The 12,885-nt window shown below is 44.9% G+C and overlaps 1 protein-coding gene across 2 annotated transcripts in view; it reads right to left on the bottom strand.

The window, feature by feature from the left end:
* LOC118232095 (kelch-like protein 5) overlaps positions 1–10,719 on the bottom strand; it is a 47,107-nt gene extending 36,388 nt beyond the window's left edge. Inside the window, exons 1-2 of one of the 2 annotated variants that reach the window (XM_035426713.1) lie at positions 9,727–10,719; positions 394–576 (exon numbers count right to left, since the gene is read on the bottom strand). In XM_035426713.1, coding sequence (XP_035282604.1) covers positions 394–576; positions 9,727–10,241 — 698 coding nt within the window. In that variant the 5' untranslated portion in view covers positions 10,242–10,719. The remainder of the gene's footprint in view (positions 1–393; positions 577–9,726) is intronic. The other variant, XM_035426714.1, reaches the window with a different exon arrangement.
* Positions 10,720–12,885: the final 2,166 nt, after the last annotated feature.

Here is a 12,885-nt window from a genome sequence, read left to right as displayed (position 1 = left end):
GCGTGTGTGCATGTGTGTGTGTGCGTATGGTGTGTGCGTGTACGTGTCTGTGTATGTTTGTGTGTGCGTATGTGTGTATGTGCTTGTGTGTACTGTATGTATGTTTGTATGTATGTGTGTTTGTGCGTGTGTCCGTGCATGTGCATGTGTATGTTTGTGTATGTATGTATGTGTCCATGTGTGTGTACTTGTGTGTACTGTATGTGTGTAGGTATGTATGTGTTTGGGTATGTGTGCATGTATGTATGTATGTATGTATGTATGTGCATGTTTGTGTATGTATGTATGTGTCCATGTGTGTGTACTTGTGTGTACTGTATGTGTGCAGGTACGTATGTGTTTGGGTATGTGTGTATGTATGTATGTATGTGTATGTTTGTGCGTGCTTCTCACCTGTGTGCGGGGATCCTGCGCTCCCCAGCCAGCAGCACCACGTCGCACAGCTGCTTGTGCCTCAGGTAGCTCTCCATCTTGTGGAAGGTGTGCTCAGCGTGGCTCAGGGCCTGGAAGAGCTCCTCGGGCCCACAGGGCTCCATGGTGTGGCATGAGGATATGGTCTGAGCGCTGTTCGAGGTCCTACAGGCGGAGGTAACAAACACACTTAAGACAAACCCAACCTGCAGTATTCACTTTCTGGAAAGCAGTACGGTGTACTGTACATTCATACAGTGTACCGTTCATTCATTAACGAATAATATTATCACTCTCGCTTTTTTTTCTTAAAATCCCATCTCATCAAAATCTCATCAGTGTAGGGAGATTAGTTTTATTACTCTTGCAATACTAGATATTACACAGTGTTGATTCAACATTCATAGATAACATTTGGTCCCACATTCCAGAGTGGGATCAAACGTTATCTGTAAAGAGTTGAATTAACACTGTTGGAGTTGAATTGACACTGGACATTTCACTGTGTATCTCCTCCAAAGAGCTGGAAAGAAGGGGGATCAAAACAGAAAATTAAAGGCACTGGTAGCTTCCTCCAAAATTATTCTAAACTGTTAATGGTAATTCATTAATTGCCACCCTGTGATTGGAGGAAATCCTTGATCCACATCAGAGGTAGTCAACTCGTATATTTTAAAGAATTCATAAAATAAATTTTTTTTAAATCATGTAAAAATATTTTAAACAACCAAAAATACTATGTTTCATAATAACATCCGGAAGCATATCAACAATAAAATACAATTAAAAAAGACCACAAGTTGTTTAACAAAGCAAAACATAACAGCAAACCCGGGCATCTTAAGATTCCACGGCATGAGACACCCAATCACATCTCAGACCTAGACAAGCATGACTCACCTTTAAACATGATGATGATGACAAAGCCTATGATTAAAGCCATGCATTTAATGGGCTATTGATTAAACTATGTATTTAATGTGCTATTGATTAAACAATGTATGCAATGGGCAATTGCATGACTCGTGACAAGGAGTCACAATAGGCGTGTGGGCAAAATGCATTGAAGGAATTCGCATGCTTCAGCTGCTCTGTCCTCTGTGGGGGGGTGCAGACGATGTTAGAGACGGTGAACGTGAACATCGGGTGGCTGAGTAGTACGACGGTTAGGGAACTGGTCTCGTAAGCAAAAGGTCACAGGTTCGATTCCCGGGTGAGAAATACTACCGTTGTTCCTTTGAGCACGCTACGTAACCTGCGTCGCTTCAGTATATATCTAGCCGTATAAATGCAAATGCTACGTTCAAAGCAGTTGTCTGAGTCGCACTGGATAAGAGCGCCTGCTGAACGCCTGCAATGTGAAGACAGCGTGTTTGTTTGCGTGCTGTCAGGCGCTCGGGGACACAGTTTGATTTCAAACGCTCAAATTTCAATACGGCGAAGAGCGACCCCTCCAGCTACGCCGACCGACGCCCCGTTCTCGGTTCGTCTGAAGTCTCAGAGTATCGCCTCTCTCCCCTCCTGGCGATCGCGTCCCGTCCCCGGGACGCCCTTTCGTTCGGGAGCGGCGGCGCGTCGGATGTCGGCAGAGAGCTCGGGGCTCGGGGTCCCGGCTGACGAGCCCGGACGAGGAACCCGCTTCAAGAGCGTCGGCGTTTCCCGTGAGAGCGCCTGGAATGGCTCCGTTTACTTGGCTGAGGTCTCACCCAGGAGCCGGGGAGTCCGCTGCAATCTGCCTCCAGCGCAGTAAGAGTGCAGCGCGCATGCTGAACTGCAGAGCGAACAGAAGCAGCAGCTGGCTGCATCCATTTTAGAAGATGCGCATGCAAACATGCATGCATACAGCCTCCTGAATACATGAGAATGTTGCACGGATTGTCTCTCAATTAAGAAAGGAATTCCTTTGTTAGAATAAAGCAATAGCCTGTGGCGCAATCACTGCAATAGTGCAGAATCGATCGCTAACCATGACACTTGCGGTTGGGGCTCCATTGGGAAAACAAGGCGCAACTGGTAGCAGTGGCACCCAGGGAGGGACACATTCAGTCGGCAGGGTTTACCCTGCCTCGCTACAACAGAGATCGCCTTAAGGTGACCTATCAGCTGCAGTCTTCAGTGCAATAACTGAATGACTCAGCACAACTGCAGAATCAAAAAAAAAATAGTGGGTGGTAGCTTTGCACTTTGAAGCATGAGCATGTGCCGGTCTTCGCACTGCCGAACCAACAACAGATGCTGCAGCGATGGGATGAGCCTGCAGATCACGCTGAGCAGTCCATATTTAGAGGGGAGAAAAAATAGAAACCTAAAATTTGTTCAGAATGTGAAGAAAAGCACTGGAGCTTCTGTGTGCTTCTGACACACTTGAAACGCAATGTAAAAGAAATTAGCATAAATCTTGTCTGCGGACAAGATGCAACTACCGCGGATGAAGCATTTAAAGGTTTAGCGAGGCCACAACACATTTTTCTCAGTTTCAGAGGACCTGGTGATAAGCTGCTTGGGAGAAGAGCTTTATTCCCTTCCATGCTAATGATCTACCACCCACAGATGTGCTAATTCGCCTGCGTATGTGTAGCCCGCCACTGTAATACAAGGATTTGGGTGGTCCGTGATGCCACAATGAAGGTTCCATGGAGCTCTGCCTGTGGCAGGACAGTACAGGTAAGATGGATGCTGTCAGTGCTCAGGTGACACTAGCAGTGCTGTCCAAGGTCCTGAAATATAAACGTGAGCACTCGCTGTCCGTGGTCCTGCAGAGTCTCCAGTTTTTACAGCTTTGGCTGGGGAACCGCATCACGGGCACTGACCTACCCTGCACCACGTAGGTTCATTTACCGCCGATGCATTATTCATCATCCACATACTGGTCTATTTCACCCTTCAGAGGACATGATAGGCGTTCAATATGAAGTGCCGCTCCGAAAATAAATATACAACGAAAGCGTGCGTTTCCGTCGATAGGTCGGTGTCAATAAGCACACGGCGGCTTGTTTGAGCAACCGAAGGAATGCGCAATAACTTGTGTGGAATTAAACCCCCGTGAGATTAAAACTGGTAATTTTCAGACACTGTGCGGTTTGAGTCGCGCGCTGCTGCTGTTAATGAATTGTACCCAAAAGTTGCAGCTCACGCCTTTGGGCTGGATTCTCAGCGCACTTCACATGTAACAGATTGCAACATTAAAACCGCTGACGTGTTGTTATTAAGCGATATCAAATACACGAATCAGAAATGTCGGGTGTAGCAATTGGCAGTGGTTCTATAGCCCCTCTCACAAAACCTGGACTTAAGTTCTTAAGTTTCCCTCGCTTCCTGGAATGCAGATCCTTCTCCTTAAATCCCGTTCCTCGCTTCAGGAGGCCTCTTATATCCCTTATTAACTTGTCATCTCGCTGGCTCGCTGCCTTAAACGCAATTCTTTTTTCTCCCCCCGATTCTGCGTATGTTCCATCTCTTAGCAAGCATAACAAGCAGATCTACCGCCTGTGAATGCAAATGTGTTTTTTTTTTCTTCCGCGCAAACCAGGGAGACGAGTCCTTCTCCAATTCGGCATCGCCATTTCTCGGCCAACACGAAACATTCTCGCAGTGTTGCTGAGACGTAGCGGCAACGTCGTAACGTTGCCAAAACCTTCCAGTAACAGTGTGAGAACATTTCGTGTTGGCTGGGTTTTGGCCAGGCGGTGCTTTTCCCAAAGAGTTGTTTTTCCTCTTACTAAACCAAGCTTTTTCTTATTTATTTATTAATTGTATTCCTGGTCTCAAATGGTCAAAATTAGGAGGCTCCTGTACAGATCAGAGTCTTTCTGCTTCCAAGACATGCTCAACCTCATCTTCCAAGCAATTATTTACAAGCCTCGGGGTGTTTAACTCCTTTTTTTGTGTTTTCACACACCCCTGCAGATAGGACGTCTACACGGACCGTGTCAGTTTATCTTGAGTCTCTCTCTCCTTCTCTCTCTGTTATGAAAAGCGTTTGCGTTGCGCCGTGTGCTTCGAGAAGGGGGCGAGCACACGGTCCGGCGAAACACAACAGGAGGAGCCTCTCGTCGAAATGTTCGCCGCGTGCCCGTCCTGGTTAATTGGAGCCGCCGGCGGCTCCGGGGGGGGGGGGGGGAACAGCGGGCCTGCGGGGTCCCGGCTGCTTTCAGGCCCCTGCTTGTTATCGGCGCGTGGGTGCCGGGACGTTACCGCTAATCCCGCGGCAAAAACGCCGCGCCCGCGTTCGCTTCTCACTTTCGCTCAGCCAAATTTTTAAATCGGGCGGAATTCAGCAAGTGCGAGCTAACCGCACGCGCCGTGAAACGTTCGGCGGTAAATAAACTCTCCCAACTGGACTCATATGAACTCTGTTAGTGTTGAATTGACACTGGAGATTTTTGCTGGGCGGGAGGTGGCGCTAGGAGAGATGGGCGATTCGGTCAGGGCACGTGCGGGCACAGACGCAAAGCGTGCGCAGAGTACAGCCGGCTCACCGATGCACGCGCGCGCTCGCGTTTTCTCTAGCGCGTGGGAATCCGTTCCTCCCGATCCCGCGACTCGACTTCAAACGAGAGCCGGAGCAGGGAGACGGGCTCGCTCGCAGCTCGCTCGAGCGCAGCTTCAGCTGTGTGGCTATCAAAGGCTGTAAGCAGCACAGGCTTCTCGTGGAAAAAGGGCAGCAGTACACGCACGTGTACACACACACGCACACACTCAAGCACACACACACATGCACGCACACACCCACACAGACACACACACACATACACACGCACACACACATATATATATATGTATACTGCAATAATAATATATTAATAAAATACATACACACAGTATCAGATCTTTCTAGTGTCATTAGTCAACTTTGGCAGTAACAAAAAATATCTGTACACATCTCATTATCTGTGCATTTCCAAGTAGGGTATTCAGGTCCGGATATAGCCTATCCCTAACATGTGATAAGGGCACTGTAAAAGTTTGCCTAAACATAATAATATGCCCCACCCAAACATGTTACTAAGGTGTTTTTTGGCAGATAGATAGGCATGAGTCTGATTGGCATTGGCCTTCCTTAGGTGCACAAGCGTTGGTTTTCTTCACCGCAAAATGTTTGTTTGCGATTTAACTGAAGCTGAATTGAAACTTACCCCAGAAAATGAACTCAACACATGCCAAATATCCCCAGTTGCTCACTGCTGATATGTAAACAGTCTGTGCTATCTATCTGGGAAAAAGTGCGCTTTTGAGAGGACTTTCTTGCAATGCTATTTTAAGCAGGATAAATACACACCTACTTCCACTTGGCTCCTCTGGGCTTGGAGCCAACCCATCAGCGCTGTTCCAAGAATAAAAGCAACATTCCAAAAATATTATTCTGTATAAAATATTCTGTCTTAAATAATGACTGTAACGTTGTTCATGTTCATGAAATAAACATGTACATATTTCAGCAACCAAAAGATGCGGAATAGAAAATCCTTCCGGAAAACGGTGTAGTTTATAATGGACTGTGTAATGTATAAAACACAAGCCTTGTCTGTCTGAAAATGAGGGCATTTATTATGAAAAAAAATAATGTGTCATGACTGGCAGAGAGAAGATTCTGTAGTCATTAGTTATAGATGATCTCTGATAGAACATTCAGCTGGGAAAGTTCTGCAGTTAACTTCCACTGTTTCCACTGAAGTTCTAGCGCCGGGCCAATGGAACTGCAGGAAAGATGTAGATGACTGGAGCACTGTGGAGCACAGCACTGTGCTTGCTGCTGAGCCTTCATTCAGGGGTCCTTTCATTCACACTAACTACCCTGAGAGGCAGTTATATGGGGAACAGGTTTCGGTCACATTCCACGCGGAGGATAATGACGTCCCCTCTGGGACCGTGCCTCAATCTGCTGCTTTTCCTTCAGCCGGCTGAGTTGTGGGACCCATGGCCGGGATTGGCCTGGGACCTGTCCTGTCTGGACCGCCACCTAAAGACAGACCGCCCCACATTGTAGCGGCGAACCGAGATTGCGGTAATAGATCTCTGAATGAAAAGAGCACTCCAATCATTGTGGTGCCTTGCGAACAGGCGCAATAGAACTACAGTATAGTGTGAGATCAGGGTATTCTGATTGAACAACGCAATGTACGCTAACAAAAAAAACCGGGGCTACAATCAATTGCCATGTGCACTTCAGAATATCAGGAGACCCTATTGCCCTCTGCAGTCGTACTAATTTCTTTTTAAAAACCTACTACAGATTATCAAATATATAGGCTATTGATTGTGTTTATGAGTGGGCATTGCAGATACTGTGTGAACGGGTGCACAGTGAAGGATCTCAAACACTGATCCTCTGTAATTCCACACCCATGTATGAAAACAGCCTGTGCCTATATAGCCAGGAGTTGAGCAGTGTGGTTGCAAGGGTAATGGGCCTCAGCCCGGTTTGGTTAGCACTAGCAGCAACAGCGCTGTGGCACCATTACTGCAATATACTGACACCCATATGGCAGTAGAGGCGGTGTTCAGAGCGGATAGCCACATTAGAAGGAATGTAGCTCCTGTTAAGTTCAAGGAAGATAAATGAGCCTTATGCTGAGATATAGCCTACCAGAGCTTTGGCCTTGTTTGGGCCGCACAGATTACAGTTCGATGGGCAGAAGAGATGTGATGAATGATGACTGTTGTTTTTCAGTGAAGACAATTTCAGTGATGATATATTATTCATTTGCAGGCAACACCACAGCACACATAACAGAGGAGAGCAAAAGGAAGCCAAATCTTGCGTGATGACTGACCGTTCAGATCACCATTTCAGCTAAAAATTACTATAGCTGGCAATACACGAGCGAGACACTCACTGCCAATGAGTCTACAAGAGTGGAGTTCAATATGAAACGATGGAATTACTCACTGAAGATTCCCCATAGACGTGCAATGAAACGCATTTCAAGCATGCCACTATTCACTACAACAATTTCCTTGTTTCTATTAAGGTGCATGATGGGTACTGTTCAGGGAACTAATTTATTTCTGTGCCATTATAGTAACTGAATATGAATTTTCCACCCTGTGATAACTACTGCGAATAACTGCACTGCAAATCTGCCAGTTCTAGCACAATGTAAACTGAACACGAACAGACTACTGAATTCCCAGCCAGGCAAGTGCTATTGTGCATTAAAAGATACCAATTTGGTGACAATATAAGCATAGGCGCTCGCGCCTTTGTGTCGCTAGCTTGGGCAGACCTGTAAGTCACAGCAGTGGTGCAAAGAACTGGTCAGAGTTCCCAGCGAATGCCAAGCCATCACACAACGGGCAGAGCAGGTGGAAAACTACAGTTCCATATGGCAGAGTACCAGGGGATTCAGCTCTGAATTCTGTTAGAACCCTGTTGCCTGGAGGACAGTGTATAGCCAAAAATGTTTTTGGGGAAAATCCTACTGTACAGACTGAAGACGTGTATCCTAAAAGCTCAACTCCGTACACCTTCATGGATATGGGCGTACGCTAAGCATTTTGCTAACAGTGATGACTGCAGAGGGAAAAGGGCAACTAAGAAGGCACCGGGTCCCATTACAGATCTCATTTAAGCACTGGATCATATTTGACACAAATACAGTATTAGGGTCTATGAGGACCTTCTTTTTTTTTTTGAACGACAGCGTCCATACTCTACTCCATCATGTTTTATTTCATATGGATTTGTCATTTTGTGTATCAGTCATTTATATCAATAATAATAATAATAAGAAGAAGAAGAAGAATATTCTTATTGTTGTTGCTGTTATCGTTGTTATTGTTACTATTAAAACTGTCTACGCCAGCACCTGGCTGAAATGACCCAATTTTCCTCAGGACAAAAGACCTATTGAATGCACACGACCGCTCTTGTTAGCGTGAAATTCCTTCACTACAAACAGAAATATTAATGGAGTGGAAAACACAGCACGGTTGCCAGTGTAGCACGATTTTATGGAGAAGTCCTTAGTGCTCCTACAGCACCGCTGCTCGTCTTCCCACCCCTCTCACGAACCTGGCGACATGCTGTATTCAGGATACGATACGTCAGGATACAATACCATATGCATACTCCAGTCAAATTGTAACCGTATCGAATTTACGATAGTGATTTTATCACGAAAGCTTAGAAGAAAAAATACATGAATGAGGAAGGGGAATTCATGAGCACGCCCAAGTGCATGCATTTTCGAAACCGCATGGTGCTTCTGGTGAATTTACATGTAAATGTTCGTCATCTCAACGTTATCACAGCGCGTACAGGGATAAGAAACTCTAAGAAATGATCTCCAGGATGAACCAAACATATATTTAAAGAAAGCAGAGCTGTAATGAAACAAGCATAGTTATCAGAAGAAAAAAACGTTAACCTTATGCGAACAGTCTGTAGTGCTCAGTTGGCCACATATGGATGATTCTAATGCGTAACAATAGGACGGCTGCAACTGTGCTTGCTGGATTCTCAACAGCTGGATACAGACCCTAACCGACAGAAATACCAACCAATAATGTCCCACGTAAAATGCGGGGCGAAAACGCATGCAAAATAGCCTTGTGTTGTAGGGTCTTTAAATTTAAATGTTTGTAACTTTTGAATTCCGGATATTATTCACCAAGACATAAATTGATACAACGCCGACCTCCAACTGCATTGACACGACGAATAAATTGAATTTAAATATGCTTTAGAGGGCTTTAAACGGCCAGTCTCGTCAGTCATCGAGGCGTGTTGCGTCAAATTTCCCGTGATCATTTTTAAGAGTAAAGCAAGTAGCCTATATTACGCCAACTGTCGAAGCATATTTACGGTACCAAAGTATTTGCGGGCAGTGCAGCTGAACAATAATGAATCTCACCAACCGTGACTCCAGTGGGCTAGTAGTATCTGAGTTCTTACGCACATCTGGCAGGACTTTGTATTTCCAGCGTATCGCTTTTTGTGGTATAGGTACTACTGCTCCGACACATACTGTCAAGGAGTACGAACCAATGACACTTTAGGCACGCTAAAAGGCCATCAACGGAACCCCAGTGCTGCTCACTGAACTAAACCTAGCTAAACAATTATACGCCTATGGAAGAACACTACAGTGAGTGTTTCCGTAATTCAACGCCACAACCAAAGTTGTAATAACAAAGTGTTTAGCAATTTCCCGTATAATGTAAATGAGCAAGCAATCCTTCATTCCCAAAAAAGTTTCAAGACAACACCGCGACACCCAAGCTCCGTCATTTCTTCTATATCGCGTCTGGAAAAATAAATCTAGGCTATACCCTGACGTACCAAAGACTTTAAAAATATATTCTATTGAATACCTGCAGGAGCTGGAATCTGAATCAATATTGTTGTTGTCCTCTTCACTTCCACCGGTTTCCTCTGCTTCTGCCTCCGGAGGATGCTGCTGGGACTCCGGGCAACCTTCGTTTGCTAACTCCTGGACGGGAACCTCCGGGGGTGGGGAGGCGACCCAGGGCAGGGGTGGTGGGCTCCGACAGTCCTGATGGCTAAAAGAGCGGCGGCAACCAGAAGCACTGGCGGCTAAAGCCACCGAATTACTTGACGAGTCCAAAAACTTTCTATTATCACTGCTGTTGCTGCAGGAACCGCCACTATTACTACTACTGCTACCGCTACCGCTACTGCTAAGGTTGTTGGAGCTGCTGGCACCCCCGCTCATGGAGGAGTTTTCCGCTGGATTTCTCGTACTCCTCCCGCTAAAGAAGTCGCCCAGTGGCTGGCTGTGGGGCGGTGGAGACGTCGGGTGACCGAACCACCTCCATCGAATTCGTAAAATCTGCTTCACGTCAAACTCCTTCCTGGAACCAGACATTCCCCTTCTCCACTCCAGCAAAGAAAGCAAAGAGGCCCGTGATCGCCTTGGCAACGACACACCAACTGCACTCGGCACCACGCTCGCAGAGGTAGCGAATGAGAGAGTATAGAAGAGAGGAGGCTCCTTTCTACAGCCTCCTGAACGCAGCACGCAGTCACTGCTCGCTCTCCTCCGACTCGCTCTGATGAAGTGCGCTTCACCCAATTCGCACAGACACCCCGGCACACACACACATTAACGGCGCCCTGCACATTCCCAGATAAATAATTAAATAATTATTTACAAACATCCACCCACCAGCTTGCTGTTATACATAAGCTTCAAGAAAAAAAAAAAATCATCTATTTGACGGATGTTTAATAATAGTGAGGAAATTAGCGTTGAACAGTTGACAGCTTTCTAAGATACTTTTGGTTTTATATAAAATCGCGCTCATAACAACCACCGTATAGAAGTAAAGTGTGCAGAAGATGGAGGTAGGCTACTGGCACGTAATGCGTGATTGACGGGTGCAGCATCCCTGAGCGACCGCGCCATTTAACCCTTTAATTACAATTAGATGTCTCGTTTTAGAGCCACACAAGATTTCATGGTTCATAGGTTGAATACCGCTAACTGACAGATGCGATCCATGGACAGTTACCGGTGTAGGTTCAGGTTTTATGATGTACAGTAACAACAAATAATAGAAATAGAAACAAAATAAAAATGATTAAAGTAAACGAATCTTGGAATACATTATTGCCACTAACGGAGCAAGCGCACTGTTTCAAGCAACTGTGAGTTAAGTAAGAGATATGCTAGTCGCGAATAAGTGCGGTTGAGTGGAAGAAGTAGATATACTGTACATACAGTGCCCTTCAAAATTAATCACACCCTTGATAAAGCATAAATATAAAATAAACAAAACAGGCAATGAACCATATTTCAAAAATGGGGTAATTATGTTTTTATAATGATGTAACCTTCACATGTCAGGAGATGGTTAGGAATAAATAAATAAAAAAACTAAAGAAACCACTTTCCATTATTACTATGGGTCAATAATTTAAGGCACTTAAAACCACTGAAACAGTGATAAACCTGTCTGGTGCACACAGAGATACAGTGAGGCAAAATGTTTGGGAGGCAAAGAAAAATTCAAGAGCCAAAAGTCTACCATCGACCATCACATGCCACCTCTATGCCAGTAGGTTTTCTGGAAGTGTTGGCTACCGAGGGCAACCAGCAAAAATAGGCATCTGTAGTTTGCTGAGCAGCATTGGAATTTCAATTCAAATCAGGGGTTGTAGTCAGATGAGACAAAAATGTAGCTTTTTGGAAACACACACTAGCAGAGGGATTAGCAGAGGAAGAAGGATGCTTATGTTGAAATACATACCAACCAACTGTGAGATGTGTTGGTGACTGTGTGAGGTTATGTAGTATTTTGCAACTACTGGTCCTGGGGACCTCCAAAACAGTGGAAGCAAATCAATCCTAACCCTCGTTATTTATATTCGCACTGGTTCTCCAGCGGTGGGAGAGCTGTGATGTGTGACCGCAGAGCTGCATAATTTCTTATCAAAGCAACCATAGCCCACCAGTTTATCGGTTACCTTAGTAACCTGGACATGTCCTATTCCTAGTTCACTGTATAAAATTACTGAGGGAAATCTAATTACAGCACACTGATTTTAGTGTGGGTGTTTTCATAATGTGTTTGACAAAATGATGACTCTTTTTGATAACATTTAAGAATTATAATGTTTAATTCTGCTAAACCATAATAACTCTTCCATACCCATACTTCAATGGTATACATGAATTTGCGTTCCACAATAACCTTTTGCATATCTCTGTCTACCAAAGAAATATGTGATAATTTATACTCAGAAAATATCATTTCTCATCCCTCTCCCCCTTTTGTGGCACATGTTTCCTGTCAAATGACCGTGGCCATTTGTTTTTTCAATATCTTCCTTGAGGACCCACTCTCCTGTTTGAACACAATGTGCCCAGCTGCTCCGCAACATTATGGCATCAAATCTCATCCTTGAAAAACCCACGGCCATGAGCAGCTGCACATTGGAGAAACAGCAGTATATATGAAGATGGGGGAGAAGCTTATTAATACACCTGAGTAGTAACATATTAATTAAAGAGGCCTAATAAATAATCTGTAAGTTTCAACTTGTCTGTTATGATGAGAGTTTGACATTAATTCCCATAAGCAAAATGTGGGGTATATACTGTAGTTGTAAATGGCAGATCACGGTGTGTTTTTAAAAATGTACTGTATTAAATCAACTCTGAGTAGACACACACAGAGCTGCTAGCCCTTTGCTAAAAATAGCCATATTGGAACTGTGAAACACACACATCACACACACACAAACACGCACACACACGTACACACACACATTGGTGGACGAGGCACAGCCACAAACAGGCACTGGTATTCTCAGTGTTCAACAATCAGATTTTCACTTAGATATCAACTGAGAATTGAAACAGTAAGGAGAGATATAAAGAGAGGGAGAGTGAGAGAAAGAAAGAGAGAGAGGAGGTAGAGAGCGCGAGAGAAGTGAAAGGGAGAAGGTAGTTATCAGAACCAATAACAGTCTCTGGTAATTATGCAGTTGTGTAGAGCGGTAATAAT

Source organism: Anguilla anguilla, chromosome 7 (genome assembly GCF_013347855.1).
Source record: "Anguilla anguilla isolate fAngAng1 chromosome 7, fAngAng1.pri, whole genome shotgun sequence".
Taxonomy (NCBI): Eukaryota; Metazoa; Chordata; class Actinopteri; order Anguilliformes; family Anguillidae; genus Anguilla; species Anguilla anguilla.
This window is presented reverse-complemented; position numbering and strand designations above follow the sequence as displayed.